Source organism: Chaetodon auriga, chromosome 12, assembly GCF_051107435.1.
Source record: "Chaetodon auriga isolate fChaAug3 chromosome 12, fChaAug3.hap1, whole genome shotgun sequence".
NCBI lineage: Eukaryota > Metazoa > Chordata > Actinopteri > Chaetodontiformes > Chaetodontidae > Chaetodon > Chaetodon auriga.
The window spans coordinates 23,956,235-23,978,632 of record NC_135085.1 but is presented as its reverse complement, the minus strand read 5'-3'; the positions used below and the strand labels follow the sequence as shown (position 1 = coordinate 23,978,632).

The 22,398-nt window shown below is 47.1% G+C and overlaps 1 protein-coding gene across 2 annotated transcripts in view; it reads left to right on the top strand.

The window, feature by feature from the left end:
* The window catches only part of LOC143329232 (receptor-type tyrosine-protein phosphatase N2-like), a 178,020-nt gene that overhangs the window by 118,425 nt on the left and 37,197 nt on the right, over window positions 1-22,398 (top strand). For both annotated transcript variants that reach the window (XM_076745040.1, XM_076745041.1), the window contains exons 13-14: window positions 11,326-11,538; window positions 20,451-20,648. In XM_076745040.1, the coding sequence (XP_076601155.1) occupies window positions 11,326-11,538; window positions 20,451-20,648 (411 nt within the window). The remainder of the gene's footprint in view (window positions 1-11,325; window positions 11,539-20,450; window positions 20,649-22,398) is intronic.

Genomic DNA, 22,398 nt, shown 5'->3' with positions numbered 1-22,398 from the left:
GAGAATTGTTTCATGCTCGTCTCTCTGACTGCAGAGGCAAGACAGTTACATCGGCCTCTACTGTCGAGCCATTTTCCAGCTCGTAAAGTGAGCTTAGCTTTGGGTACAAGACAGCATCTGTGTGTGTGTGTGTGTGTGTGTGTGTGTGTGTGTGTGTGTGTGTGTGTGTGTGTGTGTGTGTGTAAAACTGAGCCTGGGCAATAGAAAGATAGGGAATCAAGTTCAAAGGTAGAAGCATAAAGTGTGTTTATAGACAGATGTAGATGCAGAATATTGGATAAATGAAAAGTAAATGCGTATATGTAAAAATACGAATGCATGAATGTGTGTATTTCCGTGTGTGTGCACGCTGAATGCTTGCTGTTTTGAATGAGTCTGACAAAGAACAGCAGAGTGTGCTGCAGTAAAAGTGAGGAGCGTAGTTCCACGTGACGCTGAGTAAACGTAGTTGCTTACTTCTGTTGAATTAGAAACAGGCGTCGTCGTCGTCTTCTTGTCTTTTACAGCCCGATTAGCCGTGCGGACTTTCCATCGCAGACCGTATCAAACACTTCGTCACAGTCGGTTTGTCAGTCAGCCCAGATGTTATGCTTGCTTACTGTATGTTGAAGATTTATGTCCCAGGGGGCGTCAGGGCCGAGGGGCTACCATATCATGCGGATGATGGCTCTTTTGTCTTGGGTGCCATCCCAGAAGACGAGGCGAGCGGGGGCAGGACGGCGGGTCACAGGAATCCAAAATATGTTGCGCCGCACAAAGGACATCAGTTTGGTGGTCCCGGGGTTGAATGAGCTGTCGTTTTGGTGAAAAACAAGAGAGAGCCTCTCATTTTGTATCCACCGGTGACCGTTTGAATATCACACAGGCCGTTTGCGGGTATCCAGGCGATGGCCAATGATGGCCTCTGATGTCGCTTCCATCTGACAGAGCTGACAGCGGAGTTGACGTCCGTGTCGCTCTGAAGCGGTCAGACAAAGGCAGACGTGGCTGTTTTTAAGGTTGTGAGATGAGTGATGTTTTCCGAGCTCATTATGAGGTGACTGTTGGTCTAAAATCCTCCGTTCATCCGTAGTTAATGACAGCAGAGAGTCGCTCTGGGTGTTCTGTAAACCTTCGAGTGAGAGCAGACGATAATAAACTCGACTTTATGGTCACGATCCATCTCAAACTGTTCCACATCCAAACTGATAAACACATCAACTACTGACGAACTGATTTACAGCGATGATCACAACAGGCATTACGTCTCTAAATGTTATTTAAGAGCAACTTAAAGGTTGAAAAGGAGCCTTTAAATCACAGGAATTATTTGCTTTTAAAGGTGATGAGACATGAGTGTGATTACTGCAAACAAACGTGAACCTCGCTGTCAACAGTTCAATATATACACAATATATTTTCTACTTTTGGCTCAGATTTAAAGAAATCTGCAGGAGACAGGAAGAGGGCGCTGTTCTTCATATGCAAACACAATCGGCTCTTCTTGTTCTCGCCACACTCCTTCGGACAAAAAGCAGCGAGGTTTGAAGATCGTGAAACTTTGCAAACGATCACCTTAAAGTAGTTTAAACACTGTAATCCTCAGATAATGAGGAGGCTTTTGAAAGCAGCCTTGGCAGCGTTGGTGCCGTCCTCTGACAAACAATTCTGCAGCACCGTTGAAAACACGCGTTGGTCTCGTTGTCACAAAAATAGATGCAAGAAGCAGTTTTTGGTGAATTTTAATGTTTTTTAAAGTTGCGCTAAACTTCTCAAAGACATTGAAAATGTTTTATATGCGTGATGCAGATTTATCACAGATTGGTATTGGACAGACAGTTCGACAAGTTTTTGGATGTCTAGCTTCACTTGAGATGGATTGAACGATCTGTTAAGGTTTGATGTGTGTGATACCATCACAGACGCTACGTGAGGTAACTGAAACAGCACAAACCCATGAGTTCAATAACACAACAATCATGTAGTTTAATAGCTCTCATATCCTTTAAACATACCGGCCACATTAGAAATTCTTGATTCCCTTCGTCAGTCACGTGCAGTGACTGAACCTCCTGAACCTGCTCCGTGCTCATGAAGGTACAAATGTTGTATATCAGCAGCTGTAAAGAAGGAAACCCTGATGCCATCTTACAGATAAGAACCAACATGGAGGAAGGCCGTTCACGATGAGCACAATGCTCCATTTAGATGAATCTGTTACTGAAGTGTGGTCCAAGTCTCTCACAGGACATCTGCTCCTGCACAGACCTGGATTCACTGCAGCCTCCAATCAATGCTTTTTCCAAAAAGGCTCTTCATCCCTGTTTCATTACAGGTTGCAAAAGCTCTCCTCGGTTCTTAAAAACGCAGCCCTGAGAGAGCAAAATAACAAAACAAGCTCAGAATTTCGCGGAAACGTCCGAAGCAGATACTAACACACGGTGTCGTCTCTGTGGAGATGACGCGTGCAGCAGAAGCAAAGAAAGCCAAGCGTCCTCCAAACAGTGAGCGCTAATCCAACGGCTAGCAAGCACCAACAGTAGCTGCATCCACTCATTCATTTTTAGGCCAGTCGGAGCAGATAAACAAGCTAAAAACACAACAAGTGGCACGTTTTCACCTGATCAAGTCGTTATGGCTGATGTTCTCAGATAAGATAAAACTTTATCGATCCCACACAGGGGAAATTTTGTCGTAACAGACAGCAAGAATAAAAAGGAGAGGTAGAAAAAAGAACTAATTATGTAGAAAGAGAGGATAAAAATAATACTGCCTTGTGGAGGATGGCTCAGATTCACAACAGAAATTTTTCACATTAGTCAGACATGGATACTAAAAAAATGTTTTTTTTTTTACTTTTGCATGGTAGCAAATATACAACACTGTAAAAAACATTAGAAGTGCAGAAAGTGGGTTTGTGATGTCAACACGGTGCTTCATGAAGTGACGCTGGAGTTAAACACACAGACACAGTTTTCACTCACTCGCTCTGGTTTGGTCTCCACCAGCTCGGCCTCTTTCACTGAGCCTCGTCTGCTGTTCGGTCCCATGCAGGTAGTTTAAAGTAAGAGAGCTGAGCGGAGCTGTCTAAGCTGTGTACAAATACCTCAAAAAGTACTGTGTTTTTTCATACTAAGGCGGCCTAAAGACTCATTACCCAAAGTCACCTGAAATTCAGTTTATAGGTTCAGAGAAGCGTCGGAGTCGAGGTGTTTCCGCCGACGCTGCGACGGAAACGAGTGAACGAGGAGGTTAAACCCCCCCCCGCTTGAAAGCTGTTGTTACACTGCGATGCAGACAGACACAAAGAGCGAGAGCAGGTAGAGGTGCTGTGGTTGGTGTGTGTGTTTTGGTTGGGGGTGTAGCTGCCTAATGGGAAGCGATTTCCTCGCTGCTAAAAGGGAAAGGAAATGAAATATTGGCGCCCAAAGCTGCTTTAACTCTCGCTCTTCCACTTCGGTTAGCTTGTTCAGATGCTCACGGCATTGAGAGGTGGGTAGGTGGGGGTCGACAGAAGTATTAAAGGGGGGGGGGGGGCTTCAAACTGAAAAGCACTGCTCACCCCCCCCTCCCAAATCTCCACCAAACCCCCCCACCACCACACACACACAGCAGAACAGGTCCTCACTGCCTGCCACCTCCAGCTGTCGCCTACAGGGACAAAAGGAGGTGTGGGGGTGTCTGTGAAGGAGTCGGAGGGAGTGGGGGGTGTTGAATAGAAAGATAAACTGAAGAGCCCCCCGACACCACCCTATACACACACACACACACACACACACACACACAAAACCCAGGAAAGACCTTGTCATCTGCATTAGGCAGCATCTCCATCTTTGCCGCCTCACTTTCTGCTCTAAGCTGAACTGCACACAGTGATTAGATGGGAAACCTGCACACACACAAACACACACACACACACACACACACACACACACACACACTATATCTTAAACAGACACATGTAGACTCATACTTACAAAAATGGACGTTCATGCCTGAAAGATGAGAAGTGTTCACACCTTTGTCTCTTGCACATATAAACACACACATATATGCACACACACACACACACACACACACACACACACACACACACACACAAACAAACACACACCTTCCTGTCTTAATTCTCTTACCCTCCTCCCCTGTTTGCTGCAGCTGTTAGTCCTCCATTGGTCAAAGCGCCTCCTTCTCCGCTCTCCACAGCTAATAACTCATTAGCCCTATTTGTTGATTAGTCCTCGGGGTGGCCACGGCGCGTGTGTGTGCGCGTGTGTGTGCGTGTGTGTGCGTTGGGATTGGTCATCTCTGTAAGTAGCAGCACAAACTGTTACTGTCAGCTGTCTTTCTCTTTGCTGAAGACGATGAGGGCTGATACGTAGATGATGGAGTGATGCGTTCATTGATTGAAGGGGTGAACTCAGGGTGTGAAAGACTTTGAGATGGGTTCTTGGGAACTGACCGGTGGTTTTGTTCACTTTTTGCTTCAGTTTAGAGTCTAAATAAACACAGGTTTAAATACGATTTCACAAGAACTGCTGAGTTTGCTTTCTATTGAGGGAGACACTTTTTTACTTGTTGCTTGAGGTCCACCAAACTGATGTTGTGATGAGCTAAAATCCAGGTGAATGGATGGTAGAGCTGCATTTCTGAGCAGAATTTTTGGAAAATATGACTGATCGAAGTTTTTATGTAACTTTCCCAGCGATCCTGGACCCGCTGCATGTTTTTTTTTTTTAGTTTGCTGTTGTACAACATCAGTAATCGTCGCTCTTCTGATTTCACGGCTGATTGAGTTTAAAGCGGTTTTCTTGAAAAGCTCTTCCAGTGTCGCCACACCGGCTTGTTTTCTCTTAACTGTGCAGAACATCTTCATCTTGACGAGTCGAGGTCGCTGACAGTCTTAAAAGCTCACTGAGGTGAAGCTGGAGGAGGAAGCACTGCGACGGAGAGGATTCTGCTCGCTAGTCACAGAGAAATGTGCGGCTGCAGGACGTTGGTGGAGTCGAGCGGCGGCTTGTTGGCGGCAGAGGATCCGCCTGAAGATGCTTCCTCTGCTTCCTCTCGTGAATGTCGCCACACTGACCGGATGAACGTGAATTTGTTTGAAGGAAAACAAGATTTTAAGGCTCAGCGTGAGTCTGAAGGAGTTGTAAAGAGGATTGTTTTTGCTGTACTGCCCCCCCCCCGCCTCCTCCTCCTGCTCGTCTCCTCTTCCTCCTCCTTCGCTCCGTGCTCTCCTCCTTTCCTCACCTCCTTTTTTTCCCCTTCTCTTCCCTTTGCCGCCCTCTCCTCTCTTGCCCTCACCTCCTCGTCCTCTCCCCTTCCTCCTCCTGTCGGCAACATGTGGAGCCGTCGCCATGGCAACGAGGGGAGGTGACATGTGCTGTAGACAGGCAGGGAATGGAGGGAGGGATGGGAGGAATATAAGGAGGAGCCCCACAGCGCACTTTGTAGTCTCTCTCTCTCCCTCTCTCTCTCTCTCTCGGAAAAAAATAGCATCTCATTCCTCTCTGTGGAAGCTGCTGCTGCTGTTACTCCTCTCCTCTCCTTTCCCCTCCTCTCTTCTCCTCTCCTCTCCTCGCCGAGTGTGTGTTGAATTGCGTCAGAGAACAGAGAAATCTGTTGGTGCATTTTTTCCTCTTTTTGCATCGGAGGAGCAGCAAACGGGAGAAAGAACGAGGAGGAGGAGAGGAAGCCGGGAACTTTCTTTTTTTTTTTTTTTCAAAGGAGAGAAAGGGGATGACGGGAGGTGACGAAACTCCCTCTCTTTCCCACTCTCTCACTCTCTCCTCCACCTCCACCTCCTCCTCCTCCTCCGCCGCCGCCGGTGTGGTGCTGTCTCTGAGCCGGTGGTGTCGGTGCAGCCGGACTGGAATGGGAAATAGACGCGGGAGGAGGTGTCTGTTGCATCACCTCACCATGGATTTTTGGTAGGATTCAGTTCTTCTTCATGTTCATGCGATGTGGTTTCCTTAATAACCTTCTGCTGTTCAGTTTTCTGACATTTGTCCCAGAAATCTTTGCGAAAAGCCAGAGACGCTGAGTCCGTCCTGCTGTTGCTCCCCGTCATTCATTCCTCTGTTGGATGGTGGAGTTGTGCACATCTCACGCACAGTCCCTCATTTTTCATTTTCATTCAAATTATGCACGCTGCACATGCAGTTAGAGCCTTTCGCGTCCCCTAAACACTCAGCAAATCACAGAAATTGATTGGCCTCACCCCAAAGTACACGTTTCGAGGTGAGCGCGCGATGGGAGTATCCGTGGAGTTCAGACGCTGATTGACGGCGCGCCCTGGTTGAGGGGCTTCATGCAGCTGCATCTCACCGTAACACTGTAATAACATTTCATTTAATGGGATTTGCTGCTGTTTTAATTTGCTCCAGCTGCGGCTTCGCACCGCTGGAGTGCAAACTTCAAATCACGTTGTGCATTTTTTTTTTTTTAATGTTACAAGCGATATTCAACTTGGAGGAGTATCCTAATTTGTATGCAATGTGTGACATCGCTGAGAAATTGACTCTCACTGTTCTGTCTGGCAGAGATTTAAGGTATTTAAAGTGAAATTAGTCGTGATTCTGTCAGATTGGAAAATAAAATGTCCGTATTGGCAGGATGGATTTTAGCACTGTGTATCATGTTGGTGGTGGGGGCTGTTTTTTGTGCAAAATGTGTGTGTGTGGACTTTTGCTTCAGTGCATGTGTGCACACAGTAGTGCAAGTATGTACAGTGTTTGAGTGTGTGTGTGTGTGGGGGGGGGGGGTACAAAATGACATGCAAGTATGTGTAAGTGTGCACCTGCAGATGTGAGTGTATCAAATATAAAATCCCTCTGCATGTCAGGACGTGTGTATGTGCACAGTCACATGTGCACCCGTGCATGTGTGTGTGTGTGTGTGTTTGCTGAAAGGTTTTGTTAAAACCCCGGCTGAACTTTTTCAAAGGCGCGGGATGAATCAGAGGTGAGGGACACATCTTTGTTTCCTCCAGCGGTCGTCGTGGAGGAAAACAATAGCCGGCCGCCGCTCTCCCTCTGACCTTTTTTCACCCGTTCTGAATAAGCCGGAGCCGTGCAAATCCATCTGCCTTTTGTCTATGGGAGCCTGGCTAATCCACACCCCCCTTCACACACATATACACCCTGTCACACACACACACACACACACACACACACACACACACACCAATCAGGAGACCTAACCCCTCCACAGACCTCCATCTCAAATCCAGATACCAAACGCCGCACACACATCCTTCACAGGCGTGATACACTCTCTGAGGCTGATTTCATTCGAAGTTCTTAATTGATTTTAACATTTTCTTCAGTAGTCGCAGCAGTAAAGCAGATTATTGTGAGCAGATGAATTGAAATGCTGCCTACACGTCACACCGAGCGCTGGTAGAGCTGGTGGAAGGGGAGCCGCTTTCAGTGCAATCAGAAATTCACCCGAGGAGGAATAAAAAACCCAAAATTTTCTGTAATGATACGTTTCTTTTCCCTCTCTCTCTGAGCCGTTTTATTCTTTTCCCTCCTGCTCAAAGACGCCTGTCTGTCTGCAGGGAGTGTGTCTGATATTTGCTGAAAAGGGCTGAACCCAGCAGCGCATACAGCCAGCCAGCCACAGTCCTTGACGGGCTGCGTTAATGCTTTTCAGAAATGCTCGGCGAGGAGGAGCCGCGCACTGTATGTCAAATCACGTTTGCCTATGTGAAATGAAAAATTTGCAAGTACAATGGCGTTTGCTGGGGCAGATGGACAATAGAGGTGGAGGCATGAAAGGAGCTCCCTTCTCCCTTCTGCCTTTGGGGAGACGATATTTTCCTTTCATTTTCCGCCACTGCCGAAACAGACTTGATCAAAACGTCTGATTTTCCCCCAGAAACAAACAGGATTTTCTGTGGGTTTTTTTTATTTTTTTCCTGCGTCCTATGATTGAAAAAACTGAGCCAGGATTGGTCCAGATTGAAGTCTGGAGTGCCGTTTGAGTCTGGCTGGTTTCCTTTTAGCCACCAAGTAACGCTGATTGTTGCCACAGACTACTCCTTTTTCCACTCGTAGCATCAGAGCAGCAGCACCAACGTTAAATTCCCTTTAATTTCTGCTGCAGTTCACCTTAGCGGTCACAGCTTTCTACATCCAGCCCTCAACATGTCATTTAATTGAAAGTGTTAAGCCACAGGAGGGAGAGTCAAGAAAGGCCTCAGAGCTGCAGAGCGCTGCCGATAACCTCTTATTATCGGAAACAGAGTGGAGGTGTCGCACGTCTGACAGGCATAATAATATATGCAGATACAGGTATTCAACACTTTGCTCAGTGTTTCTAAGTGTTCGCCGTCCTGCTGTGTTGCTGGAAAGGTTGCACAGTCCTCTGCGCAGTAATGACTGCACGCACCGGCTCGTGTGCGAACCTCCCATCCCGAGCAAACATTTGATTTTCAATCATTGCAAATTTCTGCTACGTCTGCCTCTGCGGCGCGAGCGGAACGGCTGCTCGTTTCTCATGGCCGCGAGCTAACAAGTCACACAGTCCCCGAGTCTCCGGCTCGCTCAGCGGCACACACTCCTCCACCCCTTTGCTGTTACTAACAACTGCAACCAAACTTGATTAAGCAGGTGGGGTCGGGCTACATTTGTTTGAATCAATAGACAGACATGCGAGGCAGCCATGATAAAGAGACCAGGGGGAGGTGGATTCAGTGTGTGTGTGTGTGTGTGTGTGTGTGTGTGCGTGTGTGTGTGTGTGTGTGTGTGTGTGAGAGAGGAGGGGGCAGTGCTTTGGAAACGCCAGCATCTGTCCCGTGAAAGATGACTGAGCTGTTACAGTTGGAGCCTTGAATTATGGGCCATTACGAGCCGAGCAAGATGCAATCCCTCTCCATGAAACTTAATTTGACAAAACAATGAGACGACTCGGGGAGTGAAATGACAAATGAAGTTATTTGATCCGTGGTAGAAAAAAAACAAAAACAAAAAAAAAACTACATTTTGCAAACGATGATTGCGGTGGAAGCATGTGGAATCAGCAGTAATGTGTTATTAATGTCCTCGCCGAGCTCACGACGCGTGCAGGCTACCGCTCAGCTACTTTTGTTTATGACGCTCCTTAACGGCTGATATTTTTCTTTCACATCAAGACCCCATTAATAAAAAAAAACATCTAAAACACACAAACCAGAATCAGTTTCATCTGCTTTTACAGATGTCCGTTGCAATATTAAAACCCGCCGCCATGCAAACCCAACATAAACAGAAGCCCTGCGTTATGTCTATGACTGATTCATGAACAGCCTCAGCAGCGACGTGCGGCTGCGAGCGGATGAATCTTTTATACGTGCTGCACTTCAGAGCTGAATTTCTCACATTTTTTTGTTCCGCTTTATTATTATATTTCTTTCCGAGCATTGAGAGAACGGCCTTTAGTGCAGAGACGCCCACTGTTTCCTTTCAGGGCCGTCGCATTACTATGCAACCAGCTTTTACAGTACGGCTCAGAGCTCCCCAAGCAAATTGGACACCCAACAAAGCATCGGACAACTGTTGTCCCCCATTGTGGGTCTTTCTGCAGGCGCTCTTTATCAGGTGCTGAATGCAGAAGCGCCAATGAATGAAATCATAGGGGGTGGGGTGGCAAGGGGGGCATCGTCGAGTGGTGACGGTGGTGGGTGGGTGGGTGAGGGGGGTCACTCCCTGAAACCTCACAAGAATTCCAGAACAATCCGTGTGCGGGGCAGAGCGGTCCTTTTCCCACCTCCCAGGGTTTGGGGGTCTCTGTGCGCTGACAGGCAGGCAGGAGGGATTCGACGAGGCCGCCCCCCCCCCCCCGACCGCTTTCAGAGCCCCCCTTCCATTAACTCACCGCACCGCACCTCGCCTAATCTCTGTGACCTCTACCACTGAGGGACAGGGATTTCTTTACCCCTCCCCCGTTTTTTTCCACCCTCGAGACGAGCCCGCTGCCACTCTGCGAGGTTGAGAGCACCTTTTTTCAACACGCTCACTGCTAAAATAATGCCAAAGGAGCTTAACGTGCAGCAGAAAACGACTACCAGGGCAAGCTAATGACGAGCCACAGCAAGCCTTTACATTTCTGTACCAGTGAAAGGGGCAAATTCGTCTTTCACTGTGCTGCAAGGATGTGAAAAACACTTGAGAAAAGCTTCTTTTTTTTTTTTTTTTTTGCTATTGATTTCTTTTGATAATTCTTTGTCAGGAAGAACCGTGGGCCTTGTCATTGGCAGTGCAATTTGTAGCTCTTCTCTTTTGGTTCTTGCCTCGCTCTTTGTTGGCAAGATCATTACGCAGTGTGTAATAATGGGGAATAATGCCGGCTATTGTTAACTCTTAGCAGTCAGGTAAAACGCAACAGGCCCATTATCTGCAGCTCGCTGGTGTCTGGAAATGAGCAGCGAGCAGCGGTTGGAGCTGCAGCGAGCGGCGTTCAATGAGACTTACTTTCCCCACTCAAATTATTGCTGTGGTGGTTTTTACACGCTCACCAAGCAGCTCAAACAGAGACTTTTGTCGTACAGTGTGTGTCCATTGTGTTATCTCAAGCAGCCGACCGTGTGAAAAGAAATCTTTCATCTCCGGTTGTTTGCCGAAGGATCTGGTTCTCACGCGCCGGATTCAAGCGCCGCCGAGGTCGAAACCGGCGAGGCGCTTTCTCAAGACGGCGGAGTGTGTGCTCCCTCCGCTCGCAGCGGCAGGAGATTCCTCCAGTACAGCGAACGGCGTGTTGAGCCGTCTGGGCACATACAGAATGCTTTGCTAAACAGGAGTTTATGCATTCTATGCACTCCTGGGCACAGATGGTGGAACAAATGCTTGTGATTATACTTTTCATCGAGCACAGTGATATGCATATTTATGTCTTTCCACAAAAGGAAAGAAGGAAGCATGTGATTTACACTTCCATCTACTGATGTGGAATCAAACATTTTGAGGGGAAATTCATTGGAGGGAGAAGTAATTAAGGCTTTTATGGGGGTTCAGATAGATTACCGTCAAATGAAGGTTTGCAGTGCGACGTGTTTTTTGGGCCATTTGGTGGAAGCTTTAATCCAGTCAGTGCCAGGAAGCTCTGAGTCTGCAGGGTTGTTCCAATCAAACGCCACCAGATGATGGTGCAGCCTAGTTCCTGTCGTCTGACTGATCAATAAAATCACCTGGCGATCGCTTTCAGAAGCGTTCTTTTACAGTTTATTTCAGGAGCACGTTTTTGGCACGATGAATCAGAACTTTCATCTCGCCTGTTGAGCTGCACGGGGAGCTGTTCACCAGAGAGAAATAATAACTGAAACACATTATCAAGCCTTTTTATCTGCTCTTTTGTGGCCTGCAGGAAAGTCAGATCAACCAGATCCCCACCAAGTACAGCCAGGCGGAGTCCACCAAGTTCCTCATCCTCACTGTGGTGTCCATCCTGTGCATCGTTGGCGTTCTGCTGGCCTCCACCGTGGTGTACTGCCTCCGCCACCGCTCCCACCACAAGCTCAAGGAGAAGCTCACCAATCTGGGAACTGACACGAGCAGCGACGCTACCGCCACCTATCAGGTAGGAGGTGCTACTGCGCCGTCAGTGGCTGTGGATGGAGAAGATTTGTGTTTGATGTTTTTAGAAATGGTGAGAAATGATTCAAATGTTTTTTAGACGTAAATGAAAAATCAAACCTAATTTGTCGAAGCAGAAACATGTTTTTCTGCTAAACTATCCTGATAATCATCTAACAGTCCCTCACATGTAAAACGTGCATAAATGCATAAAAATCAGGCAAAACTGATTATTGAGTAGTTTGTGTCTTATTGAATCTCCATGTTTTTCATTTCTGTTCTAAATTTGCATTTTTTTTCCTGTGAATGTGTAAATCTGAACATGCGAAACCCTTCACTGTGGACGTGTCAGTCTCCACCCAAACGAACCTCAGTGGTACTTTTTCTTTATATCATGGTGCTCCTGGATTGATGCTGAGTGCTGATTGCTGACTGAACTGTAATTTGTTGTTTGAGACGTGAAGCGATATCACCAATCCAACAGGTTTTCCACCTCAAGTCATTTCCATTCCCCCCTCTGCTTGCTGTAATTATCCTTTGGCTGGGATAGCGGGGTGCGAAATTTAATTTACAGAATCCAATATTAAGTGGCTTTTTGAGCAAAGAATTAGATTGAGATTTTTTCCCTGTCTCTCCCTGACCTTTTCCCCACCATGTTTTTAAATGAGAGTGGTCCTGTGAGCATTGATTTTATAATGAGCCCAGCCCATCCCCTAAGTGCTTACATTTTATGCTCTTCTCCGGGGATTTTTAACTCCTGAAATAGACTGTGCTGCCGCGGTAGAGGTTTACCTCCTCACCTGGGAGTTGTGGAGATTCATAATGTGCATTTTTTGCATAAAGACGTATTGTGAGGAAGAAGATCGAGCCTAAAACACGAGTGTCACTTCACAGGATTTAACGACTGAAGTCTGACATTCAGCATGTCCAATGACGGGCTGACATTTCGGCTCCACACCTTCGTCTGTCTACATAAAATATTTGCTTTTCCTCGGTGTGAGAAACTTATCTTCACGGTTACTTGCCTCCGAGATTCGCTTTAAGCCTCTAATTGGAAAATGCTAATTAGAATTCACACGTAGGACTGTGTTTACGCATTATTTATCTGATTAATAGCTAACAAAAACATCCGTGTTGCTCATTCTTGGGAGGTTTGCTCGGCTCGGCTCTGCTCGCGCTCCCAAAGCTCTTCCAGTTGATTCTCTCTCCTCTGTCGTCTTTATCGAGCCTCGACAGCGAGCCGTCGTCATCCTCAGTGAAAGACCTCAGTGTTCAGCTCCCATCTTAGCCGTGTAAGCCTCGTCTCTTTGTCAGCGCTGCTGTGTTGAGGGGTTCCCTGGGCTGGATTCTGTGTGTGTGTGTGTGTGTGTGTGTGTGTGTGTGTGTGTGTGTGTGTGTGTGTGTGTGTGTGCGCGTGTGTGTGTGTGTGTGCGCAGTCTCTGGGGCTACATGCAATTAAAGCAGACAGGAAGCGGCAGGCTGCCTGACGGCCTTACTACTGCGGCTCCTTCATGCTGGCTGTCAAACACACACGCACACACACGGGTGTACACACACAAACATGCACAAACACACACGTATACGCATGCACACACTCACCAGCTACTGCATGTTAATGATTCTTGCCCTTGGCGCGTTTGTTTGAGGCCTCACTTCACACACTCACACGCTTCCATCTTCCCATTCACGTCACCGCGCCGCCAGCTCCCTCCACCTTCGGCTCTGCGCTCCTCCGCTTGTCAATCACGAGGTCCCAGTGAAACCGCGACATGGGATTGGCCGACGCTGACAAAGGAGACGCTGATTGACAGGCGTCGACAGAGGAGCGCGCACCGTGTCTGAGCGCCGGGCGGGGAGATGGTGGATGATGCTCGTCAGTCAGTCAGTCAGTCCCTGGATTACTCGCCGCCGACACGGGAGTCTACAGCGTCGCCTTCAGTTTATCTTCACATCTGATTCAAACTTTTATCTGCTCCTGAAAGTCTTTCCTTTTTCCTCGAAGTAGAAGAAACTATCCGCCAGCAGGCTGAGATCATTGCTCTTGATTGCCGTGGAACTCAACTTTTTGCACAGATTTTCCACAAATCAGAAGATGTTATCTCGCAGCGACATTATCTTATTTAAAGATATCATCACTGGCACCGTGAAATCTCAGGAAACGTGAGAAATGCTGTGGAATCGAGCGGAGATATCTCAACGTTTTTGCATATTTTGTCAAGTTTTTAACACACAAGACAAGATTAAATGACTTGCTAAAATATTTTTGAGTATAATGTCATGTTGGCCTGCCTCACGCTGCGTCTGTTTTCTCTCTGTGTGTCTGAATCTGATTTGATGGACCTTCACAGCACGATCACGTTATCTTTACACTGTCGGAGAATACGTTCAAAACACATTTCTAGTACGTCTGCGTCAGTTCTGATCTGTTTCCTGCCCTCTTCGGTTTTCCTCTCTAGCAGTAAAAATGGGATTTGTAGAGTGGATGTCAGTGTGGTGTTGTCGTGTTCATCCCAGGTGCTCCCATGTGACATAGAGACAAACGTCTAAGCTCGTAGAAGACGCCGTATTTTTGCACACAGTCGTCCAAGTCTTTGCACACTTTGTGAGAGAACAAACTAGATGCTTAGAAAGCTCATAAGTCCGTGTCCTACCAGGGATTATGTTCATGCTGGAGGATGATTTCGTGTCAGCATCACTGCAGGAAGTGATGTAATGTTCAACCAGTGCTTTACATTAGCTTCAGAGTGCTGCAGGTGTCAGGCTTCGGCTTAAAATCGAATGCAGTGTTGAGTCAGGAAATTTTCCCAACCTGGGATTTTTAGTCCTGATTCAACGTGAGTGTCAGCGTGGAGACTTCCACCGGTTCTGCTGTGAGGGTAAACAGCTTCGCTTCGTATCTGACAGAAGCCGGTTGAGTCTTTAAATGTGCTTTGACGCTGATTTCTCAGCTAACTGCTTTCATTAAAACACAGCGGTGAAGGAGAGAGTAGCAAACATGCCGATGATGTGTTTTGACATTAAAACAATCTGAAGTGCCAGCGGCTCATTTGTGTTTACTCTGTCTCCTAATTGAGCTTTAGGTTCTTCATGAGCTGAAGTCTCTCACTTCTGGATTTAGTGGATTTGTCACATTTAAATCTGTTTATTATCACAGTTTAGATCTGTTTATTACGAGCGTAGAAGCTTCAGTCCAAGCGTGTTGTCGTCCCACACTCCTCCTCCTCCTCCTCCTCCTCCTCCTCCAGCGTTCCTTCAGCCCCTCAGCGTCTTGTCGCCCGCCCTCCCTCGACTCCACCATATTGTATCGTGTTCCCCTTTTATTTGTTTGTTTGTTCGAGCGCAGAGGCCGAGCGCTCGGGTGAAGGCCCCTGCGTTTGTTTTGGTCAGAAGGGCATGTAAACAGAGGCGCCCCCGAGGGCCCGACGGGCCCTGCTGACACACCCCGGCCCCCAAACCCGTCTCCCTCCCCATTAGGAGGCTTTTATAAAGAGGGGGTGCTCTGGGTGGCACGCGCCTCCCGTCACTGACACGCCCGCCGTCGCCCCGGGGTGATGCATGATTCGAGATGGTCATGTGGCGCCAAGCGGATTCCCTGGCATGACGCCCATGAGAGGGGGTTGATGGGGCTTTTCTTTTAACCTTTCCTCACGCAGGGGGGCTCGATGAGGCACACGCGCTCTGTTAAAGCACCGATCACACAAAGTAGAGCTCCACGTCTCTAAATTCACACAACAGCTGTTCACATTAGTTTTCTCGTACCTTAGCCGTGTTCAGAGATTCCCTTTCTGTTGTCTCATATTTAAAGAAAATTATCTTCAGGACATAAAGAAAACTCACGATGGTTGGAAATGCGTGATAATTCTGAGGATTGATGGCAATCTTCGTCTCCTTGAATCAACTGTCCTATCATTTAGCGGCGATGGAGCCTCATACGAGAGCTTAATTGTCATTTTACGTTCCAGTTATTCAGATGACAAGCTTATCTGCAGCATGCCAATGGCTCGCTTGTTAAAAATTGCTTTAAAAAATCCAGTTTTTCAAATGCCGCCATCAATTTTAAGATTGATTTTCTACCTCCCAGACAGACATTCGTTTTCATTAATTTCAGTTGTTTTTAAAATCAATTTGAGAAGACCTAAAGCTTGCTAGCAATCCATCACGGCGAACGTTTATCTGCCTTTATTTATCGTCAGAGTTAATGCAGTTGCGAGGATGGATGGACAAACCTTAGATTTAAAACCTGACAAAGCGCATTTCAGTCACGAGCTGTCAGAAAGATGAATCCAGAAGACGGAAAAATAAGCTGATGTGGACGTCCTGGAAAGGATCATTTCCTCTTCTGTTGCATTCAAATGTCTGTTTGGCGGGACACTGAACTATTGGGTGTCCTTAAACGCACCAACGGTCTCTGCATGCTCCTGCAACAATAACATGATACTTGAAATTAAAAAAAGGCCTAAAAGGTTTTAATACAACACTGACAGGAACTGAAACCAGCAGTTTACAGGAAGGAAGAAAATAAGTTGAATTAACACAGCAGGTGAAATACGACGGAGGACGTGTTCACGGTGCGTTCACAGGCATCTGTTAAACCGCGCAGGAGACTGGCAGTGTTTGCTGTTGGTCTCTTTGGGAGTCCGTCATTAACTGCATAAATTCACAAATAAAAGGAAACAGTGAGACGAAGCTGGAGAATGCACGCCGACTCTCACCCAGATCATAAACCGCCGTGATTAACGCCACGCGTCTCGCCACCTGATGAAGTGCGTCCTGTTGGAAATCAATACGCTGTAAATAAAGACACTCGTGTTTGTGTGGACGCCGCTCGGGGAGGGACTTCACAGACGCTGTAAATTCGTGCTGTTTAGACTCTAAACCTGTCCCGGGTTATATTGTTGCTTCAAATTTTTGCCTTTTTGTCCTCTAATTGGCTCTCAGGGGGAAGCCATTTTGAATCAGTTTTAATTACATCATAAAAGAATTTGCTGCTGCGGCAAAGTTCACCGTGTGGGCTCGTTGAAATATGAACGCTGTTGATCACCCCCCCCCCCCCCCCCACGAGGCAGAGGCTTGTGCTGATTGGGCTCCATGTTGTGGTGTGAGGATATAACACTGACAAGAAAGCAGACAAACTGGTGTCTTTAACAGCCAGGAGGGTTAAACCGATTTATGGGGCCAATATTTGGCTTTTATTAAACAGCAGAAATTGGCCGGTTAGCGTGATCTACCTCAGGTATCATGGAAGCTCCCGTCCTGACTGCAGCAGGAGTCCGTGAAGCACGCCGTGACATTTCAGCGTCTTTACTGAGAGCACGCGAAGCGACTTTTAATGTCCCACGGTGCTCCGAACGATGCTTCGGGTGCTTTTCCCTCCTGATCTGACAAGACTTCAAAAGAGTTAAATCCTTGAAAGTTTTGGAGTGAAAATGATCAAACACAAAGGTGAACAATGGGATAAAATGTCAGATGTTTGCAGCTTTAACTCAAGAAGAATATTGGACATATAAGCTAAAAACAGCCCATAATGTGACTCACAGCTTATCTCAAGTGAGGCTTAATATGCACTAAACCAAAAAAACAGAGCACTGGGTCAGTCAGGGTCCTAATACAAAGCTTCAGATACACTCAGAAAACTGTCATGCATGTAGCCATTGAAGTAATTAATCATTAAAAATGGTTTTACGAAGAAGCACAATCGAAAATGCTAAATCTGTTTAGCCTCCAACTATCAATGGAGCGTTTGAATAAATTAAAGGGAAGCGTTGCTCAGTCGTGTCTGCAGTGACCGGGCAGTTCAGGTGAATTACATTAACAATCAATAATCGTATGATTGGATGTGAAGCGCTGGGAGCAGATTACGTACTGTCCAAGCAGAAGTGAGTATTCAACAAAGCCGTGTGACGACGTGAGATACTCTGAATATTGTTTCTGATGGGTGAAAACTGTTATTAACTGAAAACAATTATTATTAATTTTGAGAAATTTCTGTTCATCCGTGAATTGTTATAAGCTGAGCAAACGCTGACGTTGTGGAAGTGCATGGACTGAACCATCCATAAAAGCTCGCTCTATAAATACACCTGCAGAGTATATTTAGCTCCAGCTCGGTGCGTCCCGCCGTATCGTATCTGTCTGCGCTCTCCGCCTTCACGTGCAGGCGTGTTTGTGTTTGCCTCCCACCAGCAGCGCCGTCAGTATCCTCGGGCAGCCACCGGAGCGCTTTAATAATCTGCACACATTTATGAGCCTGTGTCCGAGCTCATAGATCAGTGTCAGCGCGCCGACCTACGAGAATATCAGCGGGATCAGATACAGACTAATGAAGGCCTGCTCACATTACCTCCACCGTCAATCAAACGCGCCGCGAGTTAATCATCGGCATCTCTCTCATTAGGAAACACAGATACCGGCAGAGATGCAGCCCAGGTCCTCTGCTGCAGGCAGTGCCCTGGTTGGCTGAGACATGTGATGTATGGCTTCACGTATGGAGGACGTGACAGGTGACGTTTATTACTGTGTTCTTTTAACTTCACACTCACGTCGTCTGCAGCGGATGAAGTGGAAGTTGATACTCAAGAACACGTTTATCGACTGATTCTCTGGTATTGGAGACCTCTTTTTTCCATCAAGCTTGTGATGGGCGGCGATGCAGGAGGTGCTCATGTTCGACCCTAGAAGCTGTTTTTATGACTGTAGTCCTGCCACTAATCTGCCCGATTCCCCGTCCTGTAACTTGAACACGTGGCCCTTCATCTTGAGATTTTTACACAAGTCGGTTCTTGTCTGTCAGTGAAACGCCTGACAGCTCTTGGATGGATTGCCATGAAATTTGCAGCACACATGTATTTTCCCCCTGTGATGAATTGTCGTCAGTTTTTATCTACAGCGCCATTATCGTGTCAGACTTGTAAAAAATGACATTCCCATCAGCCTCAGACTTCGTGTTTTGCTGCTCATTATCATGCCAAAGCTCTAAACTAAGATGGTGAACACGGTAAACTTTACGCCTGCTTAACATCAGCATGTTAGCATTGTCTTAGCATAGCATGTCATGCTGAGCTTAAAGCGCCTCTGTGCCTTGGTGCAGCCTCACAGAGCTGCTAGCATGGCTGTAGACTCCCGGTCTTGTTTACAAAGACTTTTGTACCAACGTGAAGTCAATGAGAAAAGGTTTGTTCTAATGAAGGCCCGGCTTAACAGACTTTCTTTTGTTTTCTAGCCTTTATTTATTTCTCATTTTCTCATGCTGTTGATTTGTAGAGAAGTTAGTCAGTAAATCAGTGAATAACTGGGCTTCACACAGTTGTTCCTCCCTACGTTGCATTTCTTTGCACAAACTATATATTCTTTTTGTACTTCAAAAGGACTGATCCTTCAACATTACTGCAAAGTATTTCAGTGTTTTTTATTATACGCTGAACGTTTGGAAATGTAAAATTGATTTAAGATCTCTCAATTTGTCATAAGTTGCTGGCGAAGTTTGACTAAGAATAAAGCAAACGTCGTGTACCGCGCAGTCACAGTGCAGATATCAGAGCATCAGTGTGGATGTCAGTCGATGAAGAGTTTTAGGACTTCCTCTTGGCAGCCTCGGTGGCCTCCGCAGTCCCTCTCTAACACGTGTGATGAGTAAAATCATGGCTCTGCATTCAGAGCAGCATTGTCTCCCGTATGAGACGCTGCAGTCGGTCACTTGTGGCTCGCTGAGGTTCCTGTAGAGACGAAGACGTGGAGGAAAACATGGCGTCAACACTTCATTACAGTCACGTACCCAGACAGAAATGACAGTTTGCTCAGATGCTTGAATGAAGACATCATATTTGCTGCTGAGACACACTTGGTGTACTTTGCCAAAACTTTCTTTACAGTCCTTATTTGTCCAGGGAAGCCGTGCTGAGCATGCATACTGTTTTCCACTGACGTGCTGGAGGCTGGCCAGCTTAGCAGCGGTTGGAGGTTAACTGTCGGGTAGAAGAGTTTTACTCGTTTACCCTTCTTGCCCAGATGTTTGTAACCAGGCTGCAGGATTTCAGCAGGCGACTGAAACCCGCTTCTCAACAAAGCAAGTCTGTCCTGAAGTTTTATTCTGTGAAGGTCAGAATTCAGTAATGTCATTCTCTGCTGCCGGGATTCAACCCTCACCCTCACATTTACTCATTAAGCAAATAGTGGCCATTTTACTTTTGTGTTTTTCAGCATGTGAGCATTCAGGTGCAGAAGGAGAGCCAAAATAATGAGGATAGTCATGAATAAGCATCAGGAAATGTCTTGACACGACGCGATGATTATTATGGTTGTGCTTGGATCATAGCAGGAGTTTTGCCTTCCTGACATCCCATCACAGGTGGTTTTGCACCAAATGGCACCTTAAACCACCGACTGTCTGAGCGACCCGACCCTGGCTGCTCACCGTGTGTGTGACATCAGTGTGTGAGGGTCCCGCAGAGCTTTAAAAGCCTGCGACTTCCCATTCGTCAGTAGAACTAATGAGGCTCATCGCTCGAGCAGTAAATCACTGTCAACACGACTCCACAGCTGAAAATAATTTAGCGTTGAGTCAAGCTCGCAGAGACGATATGATAAAATGAAAAGTTTTATTTGCAGAGCTCGAGATTTATCGTAGCGTGTTTTGCATTTAAAAATTGTCCCTCTGTGACTTTTTCTTTCGCACATTTCACCATCCGTTTATTGCAGTGAACCAGGGTCACCTGAGGCGGCCACAGCTTACCTGAGTCTTCTGTCCATTGGTTTTTCATTCACTTAAAGGTTGCAGCATAGAGCCAGGCGGCATGACAGGGTTTGATCCTGGATATGTGCTTCAGATAAAACCGTCCATCAAACCTCTCGAGTTATGTCATGTTACGACGGAGCTGCACGACAGCAACGACTGATCTGTCCCCGCCTTCCCTCCCACAGGAGCTCTGTCGGCAGCGAATGGCGGTCAAACCTCCGACGGAGCGTCCGGAGCCGATCTCCTCCAGGATCAATAGCGTGTCGTCTCAGTTCAGCGACGGCGGTCAAGCGGTCAGCCCCTCGGCTCGCAGCAGCATCTCCTCCTGGAGCGAAGAGCCCGCCCACTCCAACATGGACATCTCCACCGGTCACATGATCCTGGTGAGTTTCCTGTCACACCTGCACGCTGCACCTCTGAATCGCATGTGTGTTTCTTGACTGACGTTGACGTGTAAATCTAAACCACCCACCTCCCACACTGCACATCCAGAGTTGTTGCAAGGGGCTGATTAAAATTCAGACCCCAACTTAATTAAACGCCAGGAAGGAAAGCACATTTTGACAGAAGGTCTCACTGGCCTGACTCGGTTCATCCGAGCCTGGTTCCAGATCTCTGAATTTCCACCCACATCTCCAGTTTTCCGGCGATTGAAGGCCTTTCGTTGAGCTCATTGACGACTGTTTCAACCCAGCCAATCAGAGCTGTGCAGGGCGGGAACAGCAGGAACATTGCCACGTCCATGAAAGATTTTGACACAAAATGGCCACAAAAAGGGGGATTAGCATGGATGAGACGGACGCAGCGGGTCTGACATCAACTGCTAACTGCTCCCAGGAGCCATGAGAGTGTCACTCACTACTAAATAATAAGACCAGAGCAAAACAACATGCCCAAACAGGAAGTGGTTCACACAAGGTCAGACTGAACGATAACGTAAGTGATCCAGTCTGATTGGTTCGTCCTGATATCCAACGTGAGCTGAGCTTCTCTTCTTGTTTTTAAACCTGTTTTTTTAAAATCAATCTATGAGAAGACAAATCACACGGCGCCGTAATGCTCCTGCTCTGTGGTCGTCTGTCTGTCTGTCTTCCAGCTACCAGAGATTTCCTACGCTTCCTTCATTTTCCCTTTTATCCAAAACATCCCATCACCTGCTTCTCTTTCCCCTTTAAACCATTTATCTCTTTCAGAACCAGTGGAGCTGCAGTGCTTCTCTCCCATGTCTCTGTCACATATCACTCTTTTCTCTCTCACACACACACATTTCCTTTTCTCTCTCTCTCTCTCCCTCTCTCTCTCTCTCTCTCTCTCTCTCTCTCTCTCTCTCTCTCATCTTTCTGCCTGTCTTTTTTTTGTCTTTCTGTACATCTCATTACACCCACCGTTTCTATAAGCAGGCTTCTTACCCTCTTCTATCCTGCAGATGAAAATCTCCATTGAACCTCGGTCGCATTCTGCCGAGCGCCGTCGTAATTGCGATATATAGCTATTCACTTCAACCACCCACCAGCCTCAGCACCTCCTCTTAATCCCAACCCCCCCACCCCCGCCCCCGCCCCCTCCTATCTCTCCCTCCCTCCCATGCATTATGAAGCTGCTGGCGAGATGTGACAGAGCGGGCTTTTTGATGTGTTCAACAGACACAAAGATACTAATTACCCCTGAGATTTGCTCCAGAGTTGTGTTCTGGAGGAACGACTCCCTCTGCAGCAGAGAGCAGCTCTGTTGTCTTACACGAACGCACAATCCCACTAAAGCGTTTCATTGGCGAGCTCGCCCACAACGGGACGTGATGCGCGCGTTTGATGCGCCGCCGTCACACGCGGATGAAAATAGATTTGAGACAGCGAGGTCTGAACTTCGTCAGGTACGTTTGCTTTGTCTTCGCCAGACAAACTCATCGCAGCAGAGGCGGCGTCGCTTGAGAGATAAGAGGGATGAAATGAAGTGTCGCTCGTGTTTTGTTACGTATTCAGTCGGTGTGTGTGGGCCACAGTCTGGTCAGGAGACGACTGAGTTAGTTAGAATATGGACACTAATATGTAAATGGTGTGAGTGAAGGAGAGAGACCAAGTGCGTCTGATGTGGCCCTGATGATTAATAACACTGTGTGTAGGCGACGCAGGTGAA